Source organism: Muntiacus reevesi, chromosome 14 (assembly GCF_963930625.1).
Source record: "Muntiacus reevesi chromosome 14, mMunRee1.1, whole genome shotgun sequence".
NCBI lineage: Eukaryota > Metazoa > Chordata > Mammalia > Artiodactyla > Cervidae > Muntiacus > Muntiacus reevesi.
The window spans coordinates 33,406,800-33,432,469 of NC_089262.1; the positions used below are offsets into that span (position 1 = coordinate 33,406,800).

A 25,670-nucleotide genomic window follows, 5' to 3' on the forward strand; every position below is an offset into this window, starting at 1 on the left:
TGTTTGCTGACTAGGGGCTGGTGTGTGAGAGGTGAGACAGCTCACATCAAGACCCACTGTGGTTGTGAGTGCAACCCCAACCGTGGGTCCTCGGTCTGGTGGAAAAGTGCCAGCCCCGCTCTTACCTTGAATGTCTGCCTCTTTTCCAGGTCTTTTACTCTGAGGTCGGCGTGGACAAGTCCCTGCAGGAGCGGTCCTATGGTGTCCCGCCTGGCCTGGATACCCCGACCACTGTGAGTAGCTCCATCCTGGCAGCCCCCCCAAAAGCACAGCCTGTGAGTGACATTTCGCTGATGTTTAGAAGGATTTCTAATTTGGTGTGTATGTGTACTGCTGTCTGTACAATAATAACTGTTTGTAGAATCCTTTGGAATTTAGAATGTCTTTCTTGTCCATAACCCCATCACATACATCTCTATCCTCAGAAAGGCAGCCGTGTAAGGAATGTTTCCATGGACTCAGTCCACCCCATTTATCCTGCGAGAAAACAGCCACCTTACAGCTGTTTTTTCCCCCTCTTCTTTTCTCTATAAAATTCAATTCTGGTTTTTTTAAAATCGCAATAAAGCTTTATAAATAAATATGACACATTTATATCTTCTCAACTGCCTGGAGACATAATGCAGAAGAAAATGATGTAATTGGAAATGTATATTCAAATGGTGCAAGTTGTTTGTTTTTCTTCTCCAGCCGGCATCCTGTCCTTCCACTAACCAACTGCTGGCTCTTTATCTATTTCTCTTCTGTTTCCTGTCAGGGTCTCTCGGGGTGAATTTCTCTGCCTTAGGCATGTTCTGTTTTCTTTTCTCTAACTTGTCATCTCCTTCTCCATTCCACTGCAATTAATCTACAGACTAGAGCCTTTTTAATTGCTCTGCAAGGAGTTAGCACCACTGCCCAGAATACTGCAGCTTTAACAGCACTGGTGGTGGAAGTGGTGTCTGTAACTCCTGTCTAGTAAATGCCTGCCGGGCGCTGCACCTAGAAACCTATTTGTCATCCGTGATGAGTAACCATCACTTACTGAGCATCTGTCACCTGCCAGCCACGCTCCCTCATGCTTTACATTTCTTTTGCCATTTAATCCTTACAAATATCCTGTGACCTGACATGGATGCTGAGACTCGGGGAGGTGAGGTGACATTCTTCAGATCATACATTAGCAAGTAACAGTCGACTGTAAACCCAGGGCAGACTGCATTCTGAGCCCTGCTCTGGCTATTTTTACCAGAGCACTCATGACTCAAAAAGAAGAGATGCATGTCTTCAGCTTGCTTGTATTTTGCATGCTGCTTTTATTCTCAGACTTTTGCTTAAGTACCCCTCAGTTGCCTCAGAAGCCCTCAGCCCCAGCTTCTGTGGTTTATTCTTTCCTAAGAGGGGGCAACTGGGGTGGCCCCACCTGTTGTTGATCAGTCGCTCAGACGTGTCCGACTCCTTGCAATCCCATGGACTGCAGCACGCCAGGCTTCCCTGTCCTTCACTGTCTCCCAGACTTTGCTCAAAGTCATGTCCATTGAGTTGATGATACTATTTAACCATCTCATCTTCTGCCCCCACCTTCTCCTTTGGCCTTCAGTCTTTCCCAGCATCAGGGTCTTTTTCAGTGAGTTGGCTGTTTCTATCAGGTAGCCAAAGTATTGGAGTTTCAGCTTCAGCATCAGTCCTTCCAATGAATGTTCAGGGTCGATTTCCTTTAGGATTGACTGATTTGATCTCCTTGCAGTCCAAGAGACTCTCAGGAGTCTTCTCCAACACCACAGTTCGAAAACATACATTTTTTGGCATTCGGCCTTCTTTATGGTTCAACTCTCACATTTGTATATGACTACTGGACAAAACCATAGCTTTGACTATACAAAACTCTCTAAAAAGTGATGCCTCTGTTTTTTAATAATCTGTTTAGGTTTGTCATAGCTTTCCTTCCAAGGAGCAAGTGTCTCTTAATTTTGTGGCTGCAGTCACCATCCAGTGATTTTGGAGGCCAAGAAAATAAAATCTGCCACTGTTTCCATTTTTTCTCCATCTATTGGCCATGAAGTGGTGGCACCAGATGTCACAATCTTAGTTTTTTTCATATTGAGTTTCAAGCCAGCTCTCCTCTTTCACTTTCATCAAGAGACTCTTTAGTTCCTCTTTGCTTTCTGTAATTAGAGTGGTATCATCTGCATATCTGAGGTTGTTAATACTTTTCCTGGGAACCTTGATTCCAGCTTGTGATTCATCTAGCCCTGGATTTTGCATGATTTACTCTGCATTTAAGTTAAATAAATAGGATGATTTATTTAACATATATATTTATTTAACATATAACAATATACAGCCTTGACATACCCCTTTCCCAGTTTTGAACCAGTCAATTGTTCCATGTCTGTTGTTTCTTGACCTGCATACAGGTTTCTCAGGAGACAGGTAAGGTTGGTCTGTTTAAGAACTGTCTTTGAGAACTCTTTAAGTTCCATCTTTTTAAAAACTTTACAAAGTTTGTTGTGATCCACACACTCAAAGGCTTTATTCTTTCCATTAACTATACCTAGGTGTTAGAATATGCTACCAAATTTTAGTATTTGATTACCTTGCTGATTTCAACAAATGTTCACAGTTGTCACTCTGCCCAGCACAATATCACATACGGTTGCTGTTCTTGGGCAGCTTTTGGGAAAATCACATTCACACTGGGTCTCCCAGGCGGTGCTAGTGGTAAAGAACCCGCCTGCCAAAGCAAGAGACATAAGAGACATGAGTTCGATCCCTGGATCGATCCTCTGGAAAATGAAATGGCAACCTACTCCAGTATTCTTGCTTGGAGAATCCCATGGACAGAGGAGCCTAGCAGGCCACGGTCCATAGGGTGACAAAGAGTAGAAAGACTGAAGTGACTTAGCACACACTCACACATCTTTACACTAGATAAAACAATTAGAGAGCAACGTGAGACCAGATTTCATTCACATGCCACTTACCAGATAGACTGAGGCTTTGAAGATAGATTAGTGTGGGAACAAGTGTTCAAGAGGTAAAATTTGGGGCTGAGAATTGAAGCAGGGGCAGTTTCTAGAAAAGGCAAAGAAGACAGAGGGGAATTCACATCATTTGAACCAAAAGACTGAACACTCAAGTGTGCATACACGTTCTTGTGCTTGTGTGTTTGGGTGGGGGGCGGGGATTGCAGAATACACAGAGTGGAGAGAGTAAATGATGATTAGAGAGAGATAAAGGCAATGAGTCAGGAAGGGGGAGGGAAGAGGTCTGGTAAAGCAGAGTGGGCTGACATTCAGATTCGTGTATGGCAACAAACCACCTGGGTGACCTTACTGGGACTCAGTTTCCTCATCAACAGAGCAGGGATTTGAATAGGGTCTCTATCATGGGTAGTGTGTCTGTGGTTCCTAGCCCGTGTACTCTGGTCCTCCAGGGCTCTGCAGCAAACTCACAGGGGCCTTGTGGAATATTTGAATGTTGCCCGGGAAATAGCAACATCTGTGTAAACTACTACTATCAAATCTTTTGGGTATAACTATTGAATAAACGGAACTGTCAGGGAGTTTTTTTTTCTGGATTAGTGGTGCTACTAATCCAGTATTATTTTATACTGAGAACAGAAAAAGTTTGGGACCCTCTGTACTCTCTTCACCCTACAGCGTCAGGATGTTGTGGACATTAAACAAGGTCATGGTCATAGAACCCCCAGCACCACACCTGGCACGGATTAAGAACTGAGTGAGGTTCGAAAGAATTCACATTGCCTAGCTGTGTGTTTGCTGCCCTTGACTGTACATGACAGAAGGGCAGCTACTCTCCGGGTTCATTTTAGTTCCTGCAAGCTTTACTTTCCTCTCCTTTTCATACTGTTTTTTTGTTTTTTTTTTTCTCCTCTCCAGGGACGATTGGATCATCAGATGATTTTTGTAAGTATGCTTCAAAAAGTTAAACCCTTGCCCCAACCCAGGAGTCAGGGGGTCTCTTTTCATCAAAATGTCAATTTTCCTGCATCTTCCTCATCGATTAAGGCCCACAGAGAGTGCTTGGTTCTGGTGGAAGCAGCAATGGCTGGGCATACGGGTGAATTTTTAATCATTTAGAAAGAAATGGCTTGTATTTCACCTGGAAGAGTAAAGTTAAAGGCAATATTTTTAAAGTTTGAGGTAATTTAAGTTCTGCTCCCAGACAAAGTGAAAAAGATTGAAAAGGAGAGAAAATATTTCAGTCAGCAAGCCCTCCTGCAGGAAGAGTTTCCCCACCCCCCTTCTTCTTTCCTCACTTTCTGTTACAATTCTAGACCTTGTCAATGAGACCAGACCAGGTACCTAAACCTGGTTGATTGACTTTCTGGACTGGTTGCCAAGCAGAGGATTGGGTTGACAAATGGTTAGTCTGATTCAAATGAAGAATTGACCAAACTAACCTGGTGGTTGCTGCTGCTGCTGCTAAGTCGCTTCAGTCGTGTCCGACTCTGTGCGACCCCATAGACGGCAGCCCACCAGGCTCCCCCGTCCCTGGGATTCTCCAGGCAAGAACACTGGAGTGGGTTGCCATTTCCTTCTCCATAACCTGGTGGAGTAGGTAGAATTCTGATATTTTCTTTGATACTCTGCCTATGTAAAAGCTTCTGATTTGGTTAGCATTTGGTGTCCACACTTTCTAATCCCGTGGACAGAATAGCCTGGTGGTCTACAGTCCCTAGGGTTGCAAAGAGATGGGCACAACTGAAGCCACTTAGCACGCATGCACACACCATCAGTTAAAAATTATTTGAACGTATACCAGAGTACCAACATATGTATGTATTTGTAAATTATATATCTGCTACTCTACTAATATATTGTGTACATTCTAAAATCCTACCAAATTTTAAAGGAGGAGATGAAATAGAAAGTTCTTGTCTTCTTTGGGTATTTCAGTAAATTTTGTCTTGCTAACTAAGGGAGAATAAACCATGACCCTGCTTTGGATTTCACTGGTCTGGCTGACCCAGAATAGTGATGCTATTTGAGTCTTACCCAAGGTTAAGGGATAAAGTAGACAGGAATCATGGGACTTGCATCTAGTTCCGACTCTGTCACTAGAACAAGGGCAACTGTGGGAAAGTCTCTGAGCCCCTGTAAACATCTCTTGACTGTAAAACAAAGGGGCTGGTTGGTAATGGTTTCCACCTGGGGGTTTCTTTGTTCCCTGTGGCATATGGAAACATCTGGACATTCTAGTGATCAAGCCTCAGGGATACTGACTGTCCTGCGATAAGGGTAGATCCATAGGAGGGAGGTTTGTTCAGCCCCAAAGCCAATGCTGCCCTCCTTGCAAAACCCTGAATGATACTCTAACTTTCTGTGACCCCTCAGGAAATGGAAATCCTTCCAACTCTTCCCCCCACTCTGGCCTGCTCTGCCTTCCTTGGGACCTTTGAAAGGCTGTTTGGGAGATAACCCTTTTCTATTTTCCCATGCCTCCCATCTAATGATGCTGAATATTCCCAACTTCTATTAAGGCAACCAAAGCACAGATTTGACTTGTGAAGTCAAATGTGATGTTGAATCCAAGGTCAACTAGCCACTAGTGAAGGTTGTTTTAAAAGAATTATAAAATTTGCGTGTTGAAACTCTGGCCTAGAGAAGTGAAGTGGAATCCCTGAAAGCACGCAGCGCTTTGGCTGCAGAGCCTGGGTCTCCTGGCCCCTCGTCCAGTACTCTCCCACTTCTTGCCCCCTCTCCGCTGTGCTCACTGGATGCCCTCCTGCAGGGACAACCCGACCAGACTAGTGAACAAGACGACATCCAACTTCATTTCTGGAAAACTATGACTTGGTTTTCCAGGAGTAGGAAAAAAGTACAGCATGAATGGGGTTAAAGGTGAGGTCTGATTCAGGGTCAGAGATTTAAGTTCAGAACCATTTAATACAGTTTCATCATTGCAAAGGGAACAGGGATTCAGTTAAGAATAGTCCTGTCTTTTCAGGGGCTGCTTTTACATAGCTATCTAAGTTGTTTTTGTACATTGGGTTTAGTATGAAGTAGAATGAAAGTTTAGCGGTCCCCAAACCCAAGGGTAAAGGGTGGCCCAACGGTAAAGAATCCGCCTGCCAGTGCAGGAGATGTGGGTTTGATCCCTAGGTTGGGAAGATCCCCTGGAGAAGGAAATGACAACCCACTCTGGTATTCTTGCCTGGAAAATCCCATGGACGGAGGAGCCTGGTAAGGCTGCAGTCCATGGGGTCTCGAAGAGTCAGACATGACTGAGCGACTTCACTTTCACTTTTCACTTTTATGCATTGGAGAAGGAAATGGCAACCCACTCCAGTGTTCTCGCCTGGAGAATCCCAGGGATGGGGTCACACAGAGTCGGACACGACTGAAGTGACTTAGCAGCAGCAGTACCCATCTTCCCTCTCTCTCTAAGAAAAGTATGGGAGGGGCCAGAGGAGACTGTGGAATTTATTCAGGCTTCTACTCCAAGAAAGCAATTTCTTTTTCTTTGTTTTTCACCTTTTTGTGCAGGAAGAGGTCCAGGAGAGATAGGTATTTTGACTCATTTTCAAACTTCCACAAGACAACAAAACACTTTGTTTTTCTACTTTGAAAAGGGTATATTTAGCATCTTATCTAGTTTGATGCAAGGCTAAAGTAGTTGCCATAAGACATTTAAGGACAGCAATAGAAAGATTTGTGGAATTATGCAGCATTTTACTAAAGAATTCAAGGGTTATCACAAGTCATACTATTTTGAGGGATTCCATTTGGAAGGAGAGATGCAAGAGGAGGAAGTGATGGTTAAAGCACTGAATCCAGCTCCTCTTTTTTATAACCCCAGCTATTCAGTCCCCTTGACCTCACTCCCTTATGCTCACCTACCAGCTTGTCAGCTCAAGAAAAGACCAGAAAAGACTGGAAATAGTTTCTGGGAGGGTAACACTTCACCTTTCAGAATATACCTGGGCTAAAGGTCATACCAATAATTCCATGTCTAACAAAAAATTAGTTGTTTTTTCATCCACATTAAGAACTTCTATTAGTGTAATTTCCCTTGATTTTTAATTATCAGTTTTACATTTCTGATAACATAAATTTCCTTGTTTACAGATAAAATAATCTGATCTTCAGTGATTATGTTATAAATTTTTGTTGATTTAAATATTATTTAATATTTTTCACTCATATATCATCCAATTAGAACTTTGTCCATGGAGTCAAACAAAGCAGGGTTCAAATCACCCCTTTGCCACTTATTAAATACACAGCCTTGAGCAAATCATTCGCTTTTTCAGAGATTCAGTTTTCTCCTCTGGAAATGAAAATAAGAGTGATACCTAACTCACAGGGCTGACGGAAGAATTAAATCAGGCTCTGTATGTTTCTGGAGCAGAGAAAACACTCAATAAATGGTAATTAATGGTAGCTGTGTTTGGTATTGACACATAGCTAATATCTATAGTAGTCTATAAAACGACATTACCACCCCCATACTTCATACAGTATAATAACTTCACGGGAGGAAAGAATTCTAAAGCAAAAGCCTGTGAGAGCATTGGATTGGTTTGAAAGTGTATTTCTGCTTCTCTGGGAAAAGCCCAGGAGTGGCATTTGGGAGAGTGAGACGGCAGTCTTGTATACACCTGCTGCCTCCAGCCTCTTAACCACCCAGCTTGACATGCAATCAGGAGACAGATGGTAGAACTAGGGTGCACAGATGCAGAGAATTAGAGCAAGGGTGAGGGTGGGGGCCATGGAGCTGGGAAAACAGGACCATATGTTCAGCAGAGACCCTTCATGCAGTTACATGTAGGATGGAGTCGTTGGGGAGAGAAGGGACGGAAGATGGGAGACCCACACCCCCCCTGGAGTCTGTAGAAATGGCCCAAGTAAGGATTCAAAGGAAATGAAAGGAGGGAGCCAGTCCAAAAGGCATGTGAATGTGTCTGGGGACAGATTGATAAAAGGAAGTCAGCCTTGTCTCTGTATTACTAACTCCAGGTCTAGGGCAGAGATATAGAAGCTGATAATCCTGTTGGAGGGGTTATTAGGAGAAACTGGTTCTTGATGCGGTAATCTGTTTATGTCAGACATCTTGGTTTCATTTCTTTCATTCATTCACTAGTTCATTTATCCATTCATCATAAAAGCATTGCTTGAAAATTTGCTCCATGTCTGGTAATGCTATTCTAAGCTTTGGCATGCCAGAGGAGTATGAACTTGTCTTGTGCCCTTAAGTGGGTGGGGAGAAGGTGACCAATGAGCAATTACAGTCTAAGGTGAGTGTTGCTACATTGAGGTACATCAAGGGCACCAAGGAAGCATAGAGGAGGGACTCCTAACCAGACTGGGGTCTGGGGGTCAGAGAAATGAGGTAATGTCTCAGTTGAACTGAGTTATGAAGGATGAGCCAGGCAGACATGGAGAGAAGGGCATTTCACATAGAGGGGGCAGCAGGTTCAAAGGCCCAGAGGCAAGGAATTGAATGGCATAAATTTGAGCCCTGCCAAGTTCTTCAGTATGACTGGAATGTAGAATGTAAGGAAGGAAGGCGGCATGAGATGATGCTGGAAGAAGAACCAGGGGGATGCAAAGATGGTATCATAAGTGGAGAGTGACGTGATCGGCTTTGCGGTTTAAGAAAATTGCTGTAGCAGTGTGGAGTCCAGATTGGAAATGCAGAAAGTATTGGAGGCGTTGCCATCATTATGGGAACTTGGACTTAAATGGTTGTGAAGATAAAATGACATGGACAGATTCATGTGATATGAAAGAGTATTGGTACTCGATTGAATGATGGTTAGAGAGCAGGGGTGAACAAGTGTTGAGGATTTCAGGTTTGGGTAATGAGGGCGAGAACACAATGGTGAAGCAGTTTTTTGTTTTGTTTTTGGTGGTTGGAGGAGGAGTGATCAGTTGAGCTTTGGTTATGTGGAACTTGAGTTGCGTGGTTGTTGAGTAGAGATGCTCAAGAGGTGGTCATAAACTCATGACTGGAGATCAAGAGGCAGCTTAGAGGTGGGGATGGAAGGAGGTGTCATTTGAAGGTGCCAGAAGCTAAGGGAGTAGTAGATGAGCTCGCCTAAATAAGGCTACAGAGTGAGAGGAGATGGTGAGGGGTGAACTTCTGGGAAAGGCCAACACCGAAGGGGCCAGCAGAGAATTGGGACTGGGTGAGGGACACTTGAAAAGAGAAACAAAAAAAGTAGAAAGAGACCAGGAGGAACAGACACGGTTTCCAAGGGAACTGGGAGATTGAAGAGGCAAGGGTGGGTCACAGTATTGAAAGCTGCAAAAAGTCAAGTAAAGATGGGGACATCCCCACGTGGTGGGCTGCAGAGTTGTTGTGATGACTTTGGTGGAAACATCTCAGTTGTTTGTAGTGAGGAGAGGCCAGATGGGAGCGGGGTGAGGAGTGAACGGGAGGTGAGGAAGTGGAGACAACTTCTTCAGGAGGGTTGTGTCTCTGGAGAGGTGACAGGGGCGCATGCGTGGTGGTGAAGAGTTGATGGCTTTGAAGATGAGAGTGACTTGAGCACAGTAATGAAGGATCTGGTAGGTAAGGGAGAGGTTGGAGATACAGGAGGAAGAGAGGAGGGGAGACAGGTGGAACTCAGAGAGGTGAGGCAAGCCCAGGACCGGTGGTTCACAAACCTGGCTGCCGGTATTAGCATCACCTGGTGAGCTTTAAACAGACTCAGGCCCTGCCCCCCAGAAGTTCTGATTTAAGTGGTCTGGAGTAGAACCTAGCATTGGTATTTTATTTGTAGATCTTTGAATGATTTTAAAATGCTTTCGGGGTTAAGGGCTACTGTAATAAGTATTCAGTAATTACTTGTTGAATCTTTTTAAAAAATTTTGTTGATCAATTGATTAGTTCTCCTTATCAACAATTAGTATTTAGTCATTTGCAGGGAATGTTGTGAAGAAATATGACAGGATGCCTGCTCTCAAGTGGCTTGCAATCCCATGGGAGAAATAGTAATAATTTTAATATATGAAAGTGCTAATTTAGTGGCATAACACTTAGTGTGGTAAGATTGAGTCTGTGTGGTCAGGTGTCAAGGAGATATTTGGGCCTCAGAGAAGTGGTAGGACCTAGGTAAGTGGAGAAGAGGAGGAGTTTCAATGTCCAAGACAATAATCATTAGGATCCTGTTTCTTGAGGATGGCCTTGGAACCAGAGACTTTACATACATTAACCCAGGTGCTATAACTGTGCAAGATAGTTATCCACCATCCCCATTTACAGAGGAAGAAACTGATGCTCTGGGTATTTAATATGAAGGCCACAGCTAACAATAAGTGTCAGAGTCGGGATTCAAGCCCAGGACTGATAGATTCCACGTCAGTATCATTTTCTCTACAGTGTGCTGAGACCAATGCGACCCAGGCTCCCACTTACTATATAGAACTGTAGCCTCCAGCTGGGGCTTCCCTGGTGGCTCAGATGGTAAAGAATCTACCTGTAATGCAGGAGACTTGGGTTTGATCCCTGGGTCAGGAAGATCCTTTGGAAAAAGGATTGGCTACCAGTATTCTTGCCTGGAGAGCTCCATGGACAGAGGAGCCTGGAGAGCTACTGAACAGTCCAGAGCGTGGCATAGAGTCAGACACGACTGAGCGACTAACCACACAGGCACACAGAAGCCTCAAGACGGAGTGAGTCCACTTCAGCTGGCTTCTTGGTCAAGGCTTCAGTGCAGGTTCAGTTCACACACACACACATTCCTCATCAGTCCTAGTGGTTTTCAATGTCAAAGTGTTAGTCGCTCAGTTATGTCCAACTCTGTGACCCCATGGACTGTAGCCTGCAAAGATCCTCTGTCCATGAGATTCTCCAGGCAAGAATACTGGAGTGGGTAGCCATGCCCTTTTCCAGAGGATCTTCCCAACCCAGGGATCAAACCCAGGTCTCCTGCATTGCAGGCAGGTTCTTTTCCATCTGAGCCACCAGGGAAGACCCCACCATGACCCACCAGCAGCATCGCTTGGGAACTTCTTAGGAATGCAGATTCTCAGACTGCTTCCCAGATTTACTGAATCAGAAACCTTGGGACCCACGCTTAGCAATTTGTTTTAAGGAGCCCTCATGGTGATTCTGATGCAATTTGGGTACCAAAGTTTGAGTCCCTCCTTTATGGATGCAAATCAAGACCTCAATTTGCTGTTGTGGCTAGTACCTGAGCCTCGGTGATGTCAAAACGGAAAGAAAGGTCTGGGGGATTCCAATCCTGGAAGAGATCCTTACCTGAATTCTAGCAGTCTAGTACTCTTATTGAAGAACTCAGATGTTAAGAGCAACAGCTGATAAGGTGAATGAGTCCCAGTTCTAGGACAATGTATATATTCCAATAAAAAATAATTCACTAGTCTTTGGAAATACGTCATGGTGCTTTTCTCTTTGCAAATTAAAATACTTGGCCAATCCTAGAGAAAGAAATGGGCTTCCCAGGTAGCTCTAGTGGTAAAGAACCTGCCTCCAAATGCAGGAGACCTAAGAGATGTGGATATGATCCTTGGGTCGAGAATATCTCCTGGTGGAGGCCACAACAACCCACTGCAGTATTATTTTCCTGGAGAATCCCATGGACAGAGGAGCCTGGCAGGCTACAGTCCATAGGGTTGCACCAAGTCAGACATGACTGAAATGACTTAGCACACATGCACATAGAGAAAGCAAAACAATCTCCCAAGCAAATTTCACAAGGGCCTCAAGATGCAGCCCTCATGGAAATTGTCTGGTTTGCCTCAAAGGAACTTCTGATCATTGATACATTTTATGTTTGGTCATCAACAGGAGGAAGTGATCGGAGATTTGAAACCAGGCACTGAATACCGCGTGAGCATGGCAGCTTATAGCCAAACTGGCAAAGGACGGCTTAGCTCTCCTCAGCATGTTACCACTTTGCCCCAAGGTAAAATGGGTCTGATTCATTAATAATAAGAACTGTTATTTAGGGCTATTCATTCATTCCTCCATTCAGTATATACCAATGAGGGCCAACTCTGTGCCAGGCACTGTGCTACATTAGGCTCTGGGAATTCAGTGGTGAACAAAAACAGGCAGTTTTAACAGCCCCTGCCCTCTTAAAACTTAGTGGGATGGGTCAAGATATTATCTATTTATGTGTGGCCATAGATAGTGACAAATGTTTTCCAACATGATATAAGATCTTTTGTAAGATCCCATGTAGAGGGGGCAGTAAGAATTCCCTAAGGACATAACTTCTAACTAGAGATCTGATAAGTAAGTGGGAATTAAAAAGGTGAGGAAGAGGGGTGGGAGAAGAGATTTTACAGGCCAGGGAAATTAACAAATGCTCATTGAGGTGGTGCTCTGGTGGGTACTGGGGGACAAAGGTGGTTTGAAAGCATCGTTGCTCTCAGGAGCTCCCTGGGGAGGAAGAGGTGCATGGTTAGCATGTAACTCAGTGTATCTGAGTCCACTCACGGCTCTGGAGCACTCAGAGGGAGCACTTCCTCACCCTAAATCTTAGGAGAATTTCAGAAAGAACCATATCTTTGGCCTGGCTTTTGAAATCTGCATAGGATTTTGCTAGGAGGAGGAGGCAGGAAAAATATTTCTGGCCGAAGCAACAGTGTAAAGCTGGCAGATGTGAAAGTCTGGATATGAAAATAGTAGCAGCAGTGACCTTGGGGTGATAGAATCATCCTACATCTTCACACATGAGAGCTTTTCCAGATGTCCTACCATTGGTATGTATTCTGATGATGGGAGTGGGGGGAAGGGAGGAGATCCACACACAGAAGAGTGGAAAGTAAGTGCCATTACATTAAGCTTTTAATTTTCCTTATAAGTAAATATCAAGGGGCTTCCCTGATAGCCCAGTTGGTAAAGAATCTGCCTGCAATGCAGGAGACTCCAATTCAATTCTGGGGTCAGGAAGATCTGCTGGAGTAGGGGATAGGCTACCCACTCCAGTATTCTTGGGCTTCCCTTGTGACCCAGCTGGTAAAGAATCTGCCTTCAATGTAGGAGACCTGGGTTTGATCCCTGGGTTGGGAAGATCCCCTGGAGAAGGGAAAGACTACCCCTTCCAGTATTCTGGCCTGGAGAATTCCATAGACGGTATAGTCCATGGGGTCGCAAAGAGTTGGACATGACTGAGTGGCTTTCAATTTCAAGTAAATATGAATTCTAACACGCGCACAGAGGTCTTAGAGGGTACACAGCACTGTGTGTCCTGGGATCAGTAGTCTGCACATAATTTAATTTAGTCAGATTTCCAGCCAGGGGTGCTTGGGGAGGAAGGGAAGATCAGCTCTCGTTGATAAACCTTATGTGAATCCTGGAGAATCCAGTTACGATTTTTGGGTTATGCTTATTTTGGTGTGGACTTTGAGGGACTGTCCTGAACAGAGAGGTTTAGGCTGTAGAAAGCACAGGTTTTTTGGACACATGAAACCTCTCCAACAGCAAAGACTACAGCCAACTCCAGTTGTTTGCCGTCCTGCCTAGATTCCTGCCTGCCTCCAGCAGCACCCCAGCAGCCGCACGTCACTGTGGTTTCTGACTCCGAGGTGGCCCTGTCTTGGAAACCTGGAGAGGGTGAAGGACGCTCTCCTATTCAGTACTATTCTGTGGAATTCACCAGGTAAGTCTGTGTGTTACATTCAGTAGCTAAATGTACTGACCTCAGGTATTCCAAACACAATAGAAGTCTCCATTGCATGTGTATTGAAGAGATGACAAAGGCCTGGAGGCCTGACTTGAGCCAGCACCAGCCTCCAGCTGGTTTTGATAGTGGGTCATCTGGTAAACCTATCTATACTCACCTTACCTCTTCCCCATTTCCCTGCCTCAGTCAGACTGTCCCAGCCTCTGAAAACCCCTGAGGTACCACTGCCAACAAGCTTTTCAAGCTCACCACTGCATTTCAAGCTCAAGACGTAACTCCCTGGCTCTGAAATATGATGATTGAAGTGTATGTTTGATGGTGACTTTTCTCGAGGGAGAGGGAAAAAAACCTTTAAAAACAAGTGCAATGCATTGTTCCCTTTACATCCATATTGCTGTGGGGCAAGCTTCTTGGTTTGGTTTCAGCTTTTTTCCCTCATCTACTCCAGCTCTCATGTTCAGCTCATCAGAGGGTAGAAGAGTGATTAGAAGTTCTTCTAAGAACTTACAGATGTAAAAACATGGATTCTCAATGCTGCTATGTAATTTTAAGCAAAAACAAGAACCAGAAGAACATCCCAACCAACCAATGAGCAAAAGTAAATCCCTATCTAGGACTCTTCCTTTGAGCTCTAGTTGCAGCTGAATTTTGAATGGAGTGCCTCGCTGAGGAAAACAGTTTGTGGAGTTGGTGTTCTCTACATTAAAAGTGACAGGGTTTGTCTGAGGCCAGTTGCTTCATGGATTCATAAAGAGACTTGTTTAGCACCTCATTCCTGAGGCTCTCTGAAGCCGGGACAAAGGATTCTGGCAAGATTTGATTAGCTCTGCTTCCGTTTCTTGACTTCCTAGCCTATTTTTTGGTAGTCGAAACAGATATTTGTTTCTTCAGAGAAGTCCCGGGCTGAGTCTCTTTAATGCTTGAGTACAGAGCTCATTTCAGGAGGGACTTATTGAACTGCAAGTGGCAGAAACTTGAAAGATGAGACCGTAATGTCCTGGTCCCTGTGATGGTCAAGTCCTGTGAAAAATCTCAATTTGAAGAAGACGAACTCCGTGTCACATCAGCAGTCTGTCTCCCTCCATCTCTGTGCTGTGCTTCCCCCTTTTGGGCTTTATTTTCAGGCTCTTCCAATAGTGTGGCAAGATGGCCACCAGGCCCTGAAAGCTTGCTGTCTCCTAGCCTGGCTCCCCACTGGAGAAGAGTGGCTCTTTCTCAGTGGACCCATTGGAGCCTTAGCATTTACTCTAGCTGGCCAAGCTCCGGTTCCAATCATAGTGGCCAAGGAGAAAAGTATCCTAATTAGCCAGGCACTTATATTCTGAGCTCTGGAACTAAGGACTGGTGGGTCACTCAGATCTGAAGTATATGAATTGAGGGTTCCTTAAGGTTGCATCTTTAAAGGAAAATTGTGCAATTAATGGAAAAGAGAGGAACCAATGCTGGGAAAATTTAAAAATAAATAAAAGATGTTCTCAGCAAAGCTCCAGACCAATGCCCTTCATTGAAGATAATCTACAATCCTGCTGTTGAACAGATTTGGTAGGCAAAGCCCGGAATGTGCCTGGAGTAGGAAGATGCTAAGCCTGGTTTAAATAGTAGTAAAACTGCAACTATAGAAGGTCTTAAAACTTAGCTTTCTCATCTGTAAAACTTAGAGTGAAACGTGTAATTTCTAATTTACTTGTCCAACACAAGCAAAGCAAAATGTAATACTTTCAAATTTTGAAAAATGTGTGATGTTTTTCATAGTAGCCCAGCAGATCATCTCTGTAACTTCCAGCAAAGATGATGGCTATCATTTACTGTTAATTTTGTGGTAAAACATGTGTTTTTAAAAAATTTAAGTCTGATGTATTGGTAAAAGGTGAAAATTACAGTTTCTTCACCTGTGTGTGGGCTTCCCGGGTGATTTAGTGGTAAAGAATCTTTGCCCTTGGTCGGGAAGATCCCCTGGAGAAGGAATTGGCAAGCCACTCCAGTATGCCTGCCTGGGAAATCCCATGGACAGAGGAGCCTTGTGGGCTACAGCCCATGGAATTGCAAAAGAGTTGAACATGAGTTAGGGACTAAACAACAACAACCCGTGAGAACAATGAAAGGAGAATATGAAGGATGGATTTAGAACCAGAACTGGAAGGGAGTGCTTGCTGCCTCTTCTTTCACCAGCAGGGGGCACTGTGTAAGTCACTTTTCCTCCTTTAGCCACACACAGCGCCTTCTACAGTTTGAAGTCTCCAAAAGGAGAGTGTTTTAAGAGGACTTGGATAAAAATAGTTTGCTTTATCAGGAAGAGGGAATGAGAAAGTCAAGAGGGGGATAGAGGACCTATGACTTGTGTTACAGAAGTCACTTCTACAGGCAGTGGGGTTTCTATAGGGGTCTGACTCCATGGAGTTCTCTTTGGAGCACAGATTTCCTCTTGAATTTGCTTATCAAAAAGACAGGAGCCATTTTTCCCTGGTAAAACTTCCCACCCTTCCAGGTTTGGCTGGCCTGTGGATTAAGGAGGTAGGTCTAGGGATCGAAGGAGCAGTGGTGTGAGCACAGTGTATACTTTAGGTTCTGTGCCGCCCTTGAGAGGCAAGTTAGGCTCACAGGAAACTCTGTATCAGAGCTGCTGCTGAATCAGAACAAGAGCAGGTGACACAGGCCCCAAAAGCAATGACTTACGATGTCCTTATGTGGGTGATAAACAAACATGGGTGATAACTTCTTCCCGCCTTATAGTGCATCTTGAGGAGGACCAAGTAAATTCACATACGAGAAAGAACTTTGTGGATGTCAAAAATCTAAACAAGTGTAAGGTGTATATGGGTGTTATGTACCTACATTTAACAGTTATAATTCTTCAACAAAAAATGCATCTTAACATTGAGAATGTTATTACGTCTAACATTTGAGGAACTCAGGCCCCAAATTCTATGTATAAATATTTTAAAGGTATATACTATTTTAATAAACTGTTAAATTTTTTTTTAAATGTTTATCTTAACAAGTATGTCTTTCCAATGTCCAAGAAAGCTAGGTTCAAATTGAAGTGTTCCAAATGGAATATGGTGGAATGGGGAAAGCTAGCTTCTGGTTCCAGCTCCTATACTTGGGATTCTGCTTCTGTTATCTCTTCCTAATATGTGCTCTTAGTCAAGTTAGTTTATCTGAGAACCTCCATTTCCTTATCTGTAATATTAAGCTAATGTGACCCTCATTGAAGAATTGTTGCTTATAGTCTTCAAAAAGTTTATTCATAGTAGACATTCTGCATCTGTTTTCTTTTCCCCACACCACTATTTCCCCTTTACAAAGAAAGAAATTGGGGCTCAGTTGCTTAAGTTGCTTTGCCAAGGTAAAATGACTGGTTAGGGACAAAATGAAAATTAAACCTCAAGTCTCCTGAGTTCCAGCCCAGTGCTCTTTCTACAAAGCCCCACGTCCTCTTCACGTGTGTGATCCACCTTTGGAGAGGTAAGCTTGGACTCAGCCCGTCTGGAGCCCTACTGGCTGAGGAAATGGGAAGCCTCATCTTAGACTGCTGTTTGCTGTTATTCCAGAAAGAAAGCTCTCGCAGCTTGTTGTGCATTTAAAGTTTGGCTGCAAAATAAATCCCCACATTCATTTGTAAACATCTCAGACTCTATCCCATTTCAGTCGAGAGCCTGAGGATATGTGTTTAGAGAGAGCTTTCCTGGACTCTCAATCAGAAACTGCAGTTAGTGTGAGAGAGACTTTGGGGGTCTTCAGTTTTCTTTTTTCCCAGAGAGGTCTGTTTAATGCTTAACATTGATTTTTTTTTTTTTTTTTCCCAGATACCTCCTGTGTACAAAAATACCCGTGACAGGTCTCTGTGTGAACCAAAAAGTTTATTTTATATCCAAAAGGCAGGCTCTTGACAGCCCAAGGCTAAGAAATTGTAGAATCAGTGTATTGCCAGTGGTTATCCTCAGGTTTCACCTTCCTGAGTGTGAAGTTCTTGCCTGAGTTCTATCACTTGGAAGATGAGATTCCAGTCCTCTCTCTTGGTAGGCGCTTATACATCAGTTGCTCTTCTTATTCAACAAGGATAATGATATCAAAGGCACTGCCACAAAATAGACTAAAAAGTTTCTGAAGAAATATTTAATTGGCTAATAAAAGATTAACCTGAAAAACTATAGATGGGCTACTGACTGATTTTCTGCTAGTTGTGTTCATATTTGGACATTTCATGTATTTGTGATGCTCTGAAAGGGGGCTTTCCTTGTGGCTCGGACAGTAAAGAATCTGCCTGCAATGCAGGAGGCTCGGGTTCAATCCCTGGGTCTAGAAGATCCCCTGGAGAAAGGAATGGCAATCCAGTATTCTTGCCTGGAGAATTCCATTTGGACATTTCATGTTATTTGTGATGCTCTCTTAGGTTATGGGCTTTAAGACCAAGCAAAGTTTTGTTCCTAATCCACCTTCTACCTCCTGTAAATTGGAGGATACCTACACATGAGCACCTTAAACAGGTCCTCTCAGTATCAGAGGGAGAAGGCAATGGCACCCCACTCCAGTACTCTTGCCTGGAAAATCCCATCATGGATGGAGGAGCCTGGTAGACTGCAGTCCATGGGGTGGCTAAGAGTCAGACAAGACTGAGCGACTTCACTTTCACTTTTCACTTTCATGCATTGGAGAAGGAAATGGCAACTCACTCCAGTGTTCCTGCCTGGAGAATCCCAGGGACGGGGGAACCTGGTGGGCTGCTGTCTCTGGGGTCGCACAGAGTCGGACACGACTAAAGCGACTTAGCAGCCGCAGCAGCAGCAGCAGCAGCAGCAGCAGTATCAAAGAAGAGGTTTGGTTTCTGGCTCAGGCAGGATGAAGCTTTCAGATGAGAGTAATCTTCATAATCTCTCCCAAAGTTGCCTTGGGGGCTGTTCATCAGCTTCCTTATTTACAGTAGATTTTAAATTTTTAATCAGTGTAGAAAATATTTGAAGAGGCAAATTCTAAGTAAGCCTGCAGGCTGTAACATATTTTGCAATGATTTTAAAACTTTTTCCTCCTGCTTTTCTAGAACAGAAAAACCATGCATTTGAGATAGGAAAGATATTTTATTTCTAAAATGATACTGAAAATTTCTTTGTGGGCAGCAATCTTAGTGTTCATTAAAATACGAACCAAGCATAAATATAGCTACCTATGTTTTGAAATATTTTGGCTATAAATATCTGAGAAGCTTTCCTCCTTCTGCCTAAGAATTTCCCTAGGGTAAGTGCTTTTCTCTTAAGCAAAAAATATATACTATGGTGGCAATGAAAATCCAAAGGCCTGGAAAAATAGTCCTTTGAAATTTCAATTGAGGTAACATGTTCCATATATGCTATCTATCAAGTTGGTTAAAGGTGAAAATAGTTTTATTTAACTTACCTATACTGTAAGTCCCCTACATATGAACCAGTTCTGTTCTGAGAGTGTGGATTTGTAAATCCAATTTTTTTCACAAGTCCAACAAAGTTAGCTTAGGTACCCAACTAACACAATCGGCTATATGGTACTGTGCTATAACATTTTTCACATAAATAGTATATAAAAGCAAATAAAAAATAGAGAAAACATTTTTAATCTTACAGTAAAGTACCTTGAAAAGTACAGTAGCTACATCACCACTGCTGTGCAGATACTATACTACTGTATCCTCTACAGTACTGTCCAGTAAGGCACACAAAAACGCAGCCACTTGTAGCAGATATATGCACGTGACACCAGACATGTGAACTAACTTACATGATTGGCCATACGAACGCATGTTCACATTTTGAAAGTTCACAACTTGAAGGTTTGTATGCAGGGAACTCACTATGTAGATTTTTCTGTAGGTGTAACCTGATTGGTTAAAATTGCTTCAGAGCTTTGCACTGTCCACTGTTAGAAAGGGCAGATTAAAACTCTTTTCAATAATTTTCAATAAAACTATTCTCAATAAAAAGGCCACTTAGGCTAATTTTGAGTCCATGTGAAAGTTCAAAGTATTTCTATGTGTTTTAGGGACATAGGTCAAGAAATGATCTCTGAATCTCAACCCAAGACAAGAATACTAATAAATATGAAAAAGAAGTGCTTCCTCTCTTTTCTCTTTCACACCTTTCTGCCTAAATAATTCCCTGGTCCCTTGCAAAGGCCTTCCCTAATAAGACTTGCAAAAATCATCTTCACGCAGAGCTGCTTTTAAACTAATTGTAATGTCTACATATTGGTTTTACTTGAGAATCTCAAGGTCATGCACACCTGGGTGGGTTTTGAAAATTATTTTACAAATTGATATTTTTATTAAAAGTCATCATCTGTCTTTACATCCCATCATCAACTTCCTCAGGCTACAAGTAGCAAGTGAATTTAATTAGTTTCTTCTGAGGCATTGACCCTGCAAAGACTGTTCCTGAAATGAAGATCAAGTCTAGGATTCAGAGTGGAAGCTGATTATGGATTTTCCTTGAATAGTTTTAAGGGATGACATGGTGTAACTCATGGTCAAGGTCACCGTCTTTGAAGGTTAAGGAAGTGTTGCATTCAGAACTGAGTCTTACAGTCCAGTATTTGGTATCATCTCTCGGGTTCAAGTTTGTCCACATGTGGAATCAGAAGACCCAGTTCTGAGCTGGCCTCTAATTTTGGGGACAAGTGGCTTGATTCCAGTTTTAAGCTTTCTTTCATGTGAAATAAGGCTGGACAGTTTGACTTCTAAAATCTGATGACTCTGATTTTCTGTCCTTGTGACGTTGCCTCCTTATCCAACGCTAGTCTCCACCATTTTTAAACCATAAGATTTTAGTTAGATTACTTAACTTCTCCGTGCCTCAGAGAAGAAAGGAGATAATTTCCTTACCTCACAGAGTTGTTATGAGATTAAACGAGTTAATGCATGCATAATGCAGAGAACAGCACTTGTTATACAATAAGCGCTTGATCAGTGCGAACGATTCTTAGTAAGGCTTTTATGATAGGTCTTTTCTGTCTTCCTTTATAGCCGTGTTCTTTCTTGTCTAGAGGTCTTTATGCTTGCTCTCCTTTGCTAGGATGGTTCTTCTGCTTCTTTACCTAGCTAACTAACTCTTGTTCATCCTTCAGTTCCCCTGCTTAAGTACCACTTCCTCTAGGAAGCCTTCCCTGAATCCCTGCCCCCACCTCAGACTAGGTTAGGCATACCTGCAACATTTACTAGCAACACTCAGCACACTTGTAATTACTTGTTCAGTGTCTGTCTTCCTTGCCAGGACGTGAAGGTAACGTCTTGACTTGCTCCGCTCTATGGAATAAGATACCTAGCATGGAGGGAACATAGCACGTGTCAGACAGGTACTGGAGAACATTTGGACACAGGCAGTTGTGGGATTGAATCCAGAGAATGTCAACAACTAGCTGCCACCTTAGCAAGATCCTTAACCCTCTGAGCCTTACTTCCCTTGGCTGTAAAGTAGGGATGACAATAGTGGATACTTCAGGAAGGTTATGAAGATAAATGGATGTCTACTTCCCAGGTGGTGTAGTGGTAAAAGTATCTGCTTGCCAATGCAGGAGACACAGGTTCGATCCCTGGATAGGGAAGATCCCCTGGAGAAGGAAATGGCAACCCACTCCAGTATTCTTGCCTGGAGAATTCCATGGACAGAGGAGCCTGGTGGGCTATAGTCCATGGGGTCGCAAGGAGTCAGACAAGACTGAGCGACTGAGCACACACAATATTTAGAAGAGTGGCTTGTGGAAGAATGTATATAAATGTCAATTCTTTTCCTTACCCTGAGCCACATGGAAACATATGGCCACACTAGTCCGGAGAGTCAATGAATCCTTTAGCACTAATTTCCAAGGCCACAACCGTAACCAACATCCTTTCTTAACAACTATAGAAAAAAGAAGCAGACAAAACCCAAACTGGATCTGCACGCATGTCTCCTCTCCTTCCCCCCAATCCAAAGTTGTTCATTGCTTTTGTTTTCTCATCATAAAAGGGATAGCGGTATGTGATAACACTTCAAATAATACCTATTGTGTAAGACTAACTTGAAGGCTCCCATTGTGATTTTATTTCATATTGAACGATAGCTTCTATTTTGGAGACTTTATAACAGGCAAGTGAATTGCCAACTGCCAGCTTGTTTCATAGTGTTTTACTAGAGTTTATAGCAATAACTGGGCAAATGTCTGTAACATTTAACAGTGATGTAGCTCTGTCTTGGTTTTCCTGCTCTCAAAAGTATAAACTTGATATATTTAAAGAATTGTCCTTACACAGTTAATTAATTTTGGAGAGAATAGAAAACAACAGCAACAACAACAAAAAAACTGCCTTTCTTTTCACAAAAGTATTAAGAAAGTTGTGCTAATTATGGACCTTCCTTGCTACCAACAGTAGAAGTAGAAATAAGCAAGAATAGGCTTGTTTGGATGTCAGCTACCATTTCATGTTAACAAGTGGTGGTTTGTGAAAAATTCCTTCTTTTTACCTTTAGTTTTCAAATTGAAAATCTCAGAACCACCTTCCAGAGTGGTGCCTAGTCCTCGAAATTCTGGCAGCCATCAAGTTTCTCCACTCAGGCTCAAAAGGAAGGGCGATTCTGAATGTTTTTGTAGAAGTTTCACCTACAATTCTACAAATTGATTGCTTAAAGCTTCAGTGCCTCCTACCGTGAGTTTTCCTGCTGTAATCCTTGATCAGATTGATGGGAGGTGACACAAATCGAATTCTTGCATACCAGCATTGGGAGTCATTTGTAAACTGTAAATGAAATTGAGCTCTCTAGTTGCCCCGCCAGGGACAGATTGCCAGCTGAGTTTATCATTACTCCATTCTATCCATCTGTTTGTCGTTTGGTTGGGTAGAACCAATTCATAAATGAAGAAAGCTGAAGGTCAAAGAATACATCGTTGTTGTTTTTTTTCCTTGACTGTGATTACTTAGCGGTTTTGGACTTCCTCTGCAGTTCATTTTAATATAGAGCAAATCTTGCTTAAAACCAAGTCTGTAAAATTGAGAGAGACTTAGAGACCTTCCTGAGCATGAGATTTTCTTTCACTCCTTTGTGTTCATTCTGGATAATCTATGGGATCTTAAAGCAGGGTGCTTAACCTGCTGTCTGTATGTCCCCAAGGGGTTCATGGATAGAAGGCCAGGGGTCCCTGAACTTTGGCTGGACAAAGATTACATCCTTAGTTTTACTGGCTGAAATTTAATTTATTCAGATACAAATGTAGTCAACTAACTCCTGTGGCATTAGCAATTCCAGTGCCTTTGTCATCATTAGAATAATAGATATGTTCTTATCTTGTTACAATTGTTGCATGTATCTCAAAACCCCATTTATGCATATCAGTACGATGAAATTATTATAGTTAATTAATCCATTTCTAGGTATTATTTAATGCATTAATGAAGAAGTATAATGATACGTATATTGACTTATCATAATTTTATTCTTGTTTTGGTAATTGTTTCTAGTATATTTAATCTGGTATAGGCTTCCTTTGTAATCCTATGCATTTTATTTTATGTATTTAAAGATAGTATTCTAAGAAGGGATTCCAGGCTTCTACAGATGGTTAAAGTAGCACAAACAAGGTTAAAGACTGTTGTCTTAGACCAAGGGTTGGCAAACTCCTTCTTCAGGGCCAGGTAGTGAATATTTTGTGCTTTGCCAGCTGTATGGCCTTTGTCTCAGCTATTGAACTCTGCCTTTGTAGCAGGAACACAGCCATAGATAATACCTAAACAAATGGGTGTGGTTGTGTTTCAATAAAACTTTATAAGAACTGACAGCCAGCTGAAGTGTGCCACTCCTTGGTTTAGGGCATCATGTTATTCCCAACTTCCAAGCCTGAAGATATTTCAGTTCAGTTCAGTTCATCCTTATGAGCACACTTTCATCCAAACATGTACATATTGAGTGTCCTCTGTGTGCAAAGCATGTGCTAGAGATTTGGGGGTCAATCAACTACTACCTTTGCTTGGACAGTGCAGTGGGGAAGACAGAGGAGCAGAGTCCAGAGTGGTGAGTGTTACGGGCAGGAGCGGGGGACCAGGGGCCTAGGGAAACACAACGTTGACATTTAACCCAGTTCTGAAGGAATCTGGGAAGGCTTCTTACAGGAGCCAAGGAGGGTACATCAGTGATAATGGGGCACAAGGGGAGAGAGGAAGCAGTGTGGAACGGCTTAGGCCAGAAGAAGCTACTCTAGCGGTGTCTTGGAGGCAAAAAGAAAAAGTTCTTGGACTTGTTTAGGAGCCTGGAGCTCCGTGTGGTGAGAGAGAAGCCTGGGTAGGCAAGCGAGGTTTCGATCAGGAAAGGCTTTATAAAGGATCTCATGTGCGTCCTGAAGGGAATACGGAGCTCCGGGAAGTGTCAGGCAGGAAAGGGACTGATAGAATTTGCATTTTCAAAGATCATGCAGACATTCCAAGGATCACAGTGATGAATAAGACAATAAGCATGTTCATGAGCTCACAGCCTAGTAGGGAAGACAGAAATATAAAATTACATTAGAAGGTAATATAGTCAGTGTAATGGTAGAATCAGATTTAAGAGGTGAGAGAGTCCAGAGAAGAACCATTTCAATTCTCTTTTGGAAATGATGCTTAGAAGGAATAACATGAAAGAAAATATTGAAGGAAGGGGCTTCCAAATAATCCAGGGACCTCCAGGAAACATTAAATCATGGAATGCTTGGTCCCATATTGAGGTAAGGAGGACATACGTATCTTGGGTTGTACTGTAATTAGACTTTCGGTCCACTCTGTCTCAGGCCCCGAAGAGTGGCTTCCACTGTCAAGGCCATTCTGGATGTTCTATGAATCCCCTAGAGGGCTGTTTTCTGCTCCAACAGATTCCACTCTCAAAAGCATTTTCTTAGCAGGATTTAACTGTTCCTAGTCCTGTTTCTGGAGAAGGCAATGGCACCCCACTCCAGTACTCTTGCCTGGAGAATCCCAGGGACGGGGGAGCCTGGTGGGCTGCCGTCTATGGGGTTGCACAGAGTTGGACGTGACTGAAGCGACTTAGCAGCAGCAGCAGCAGCAGCAGTCCTGTTTCCTAGTTAACGTCTGTAACATGCTTGAATGTTACTCCTCACCTCAGCTCAAACTTCCCAGAGAAGGGGTTCTCAACCCATGGACTCATTAGAAGGTAGAGAAATCAGTTGAAGGTGTCCTGACCAACCGTTTTTCGAAAGTAAAGTGGAACAGAAAAGAAAATATCAGAGGGCATCACACATAATAAAAGTAAGAATTCTTTTGTGAAACGTGTTTCAGTTGTGTTTGGGTCACAGTGCTCAGTGTATGTCTTATTGTGGATCATTCAAAAGTGTCGAAAAGCAGTGCCGTAAAGAGTGTGTATCTGGAGCTCGGGTGCTGTACTGTGCGAAGTTCCTCAGTCCCGTCCGACTCTATGTGACCCTGTGGACTGCACCTGCCAGGCTCCTCTGTCCATTGGATTCTCCAGGCAAAAATACGGGAGGGGTTGCACCCTCCTCCAGGGATCTTCGCTACCCAGGGATTGAACCCAGGTCTCTTACATCTTCTGCAGGAAGGCAGGTTCTTTATCACTAGTGCCACCTGGGAAGCCCTTAGTGGGATCTTACCAGCATTAAAAAAAAAAAAAAATAGAAAGGTAAAGAAGATAAAATAGTAAAGTGAATAACAGTAAGGATAAGTGATTTTTCTTAAAATTTTTCTTTCACCTTTGTACTCACATTTAAGTCAAATAGTGTACATATATGAATAGATATATTGGGTTGCTTTGCAAAAATGTATTTCTTACTGTGAGTTGAAGTCAGAGACGTTGAATGAAGTCCAACCTCTGACTGTGTTCAGAAAGTAGCTGGTGACATTTCTGATTGATCATCACCCAACCTCTGCTTCAAGACAGCCACCAATGCAGAGCTCAGCCCTCTATGCAGTTGACTTCGTTGTCAGCCATTCTTAATTGCCGTCGAGGGGTCTTCTTTATAAGGCACTGCCATTGGTCTCCTTGTAAGGAATTATTGGTCTCCTATTCCAATATGAAAAACACTGAAGACGTTTTCACCATCTTCATTTGACCATCTTATCTCT

At 42.9% G+C, this 25,670-nt stretch overlaps 1 protein-coding gene across 2 annotated transcripts in view; it reads left to right on the top strand.

The window, feature by feature from the left end:
* Window positions 1-25,670, top strand: part of EGFLAM (EGF like, fibronectin type III and laminin G domains) — a 193,497-nt gene that overhangs the window by 68,646 nt on the left and 99,181 nt on the right. The window contains exons 3-6 of one of the 2 annotated variants that reach the window (XM_065905639.1): window positions 150-233; window positions 3,882-3,908; window positions 11,764-11,881; window positions 13,447-13,582. In XM_065905639.1, coding sequence (XP_065761711.1) covers window positions 150-233; window positions 3,882-3,908; window positions 11,764-11,881; window positions 13,447-13,582 — 365 coding nt within the window. The remainder of the gene's footprint in view (window positions 1-149; window positions 234-3,881; window positions 3,909-11,763; window positions 11,882-13,446; window positions 13,583-25,670) is intronic. The other variant, XM_065905640.1, reaches the window with a different exon arrangement.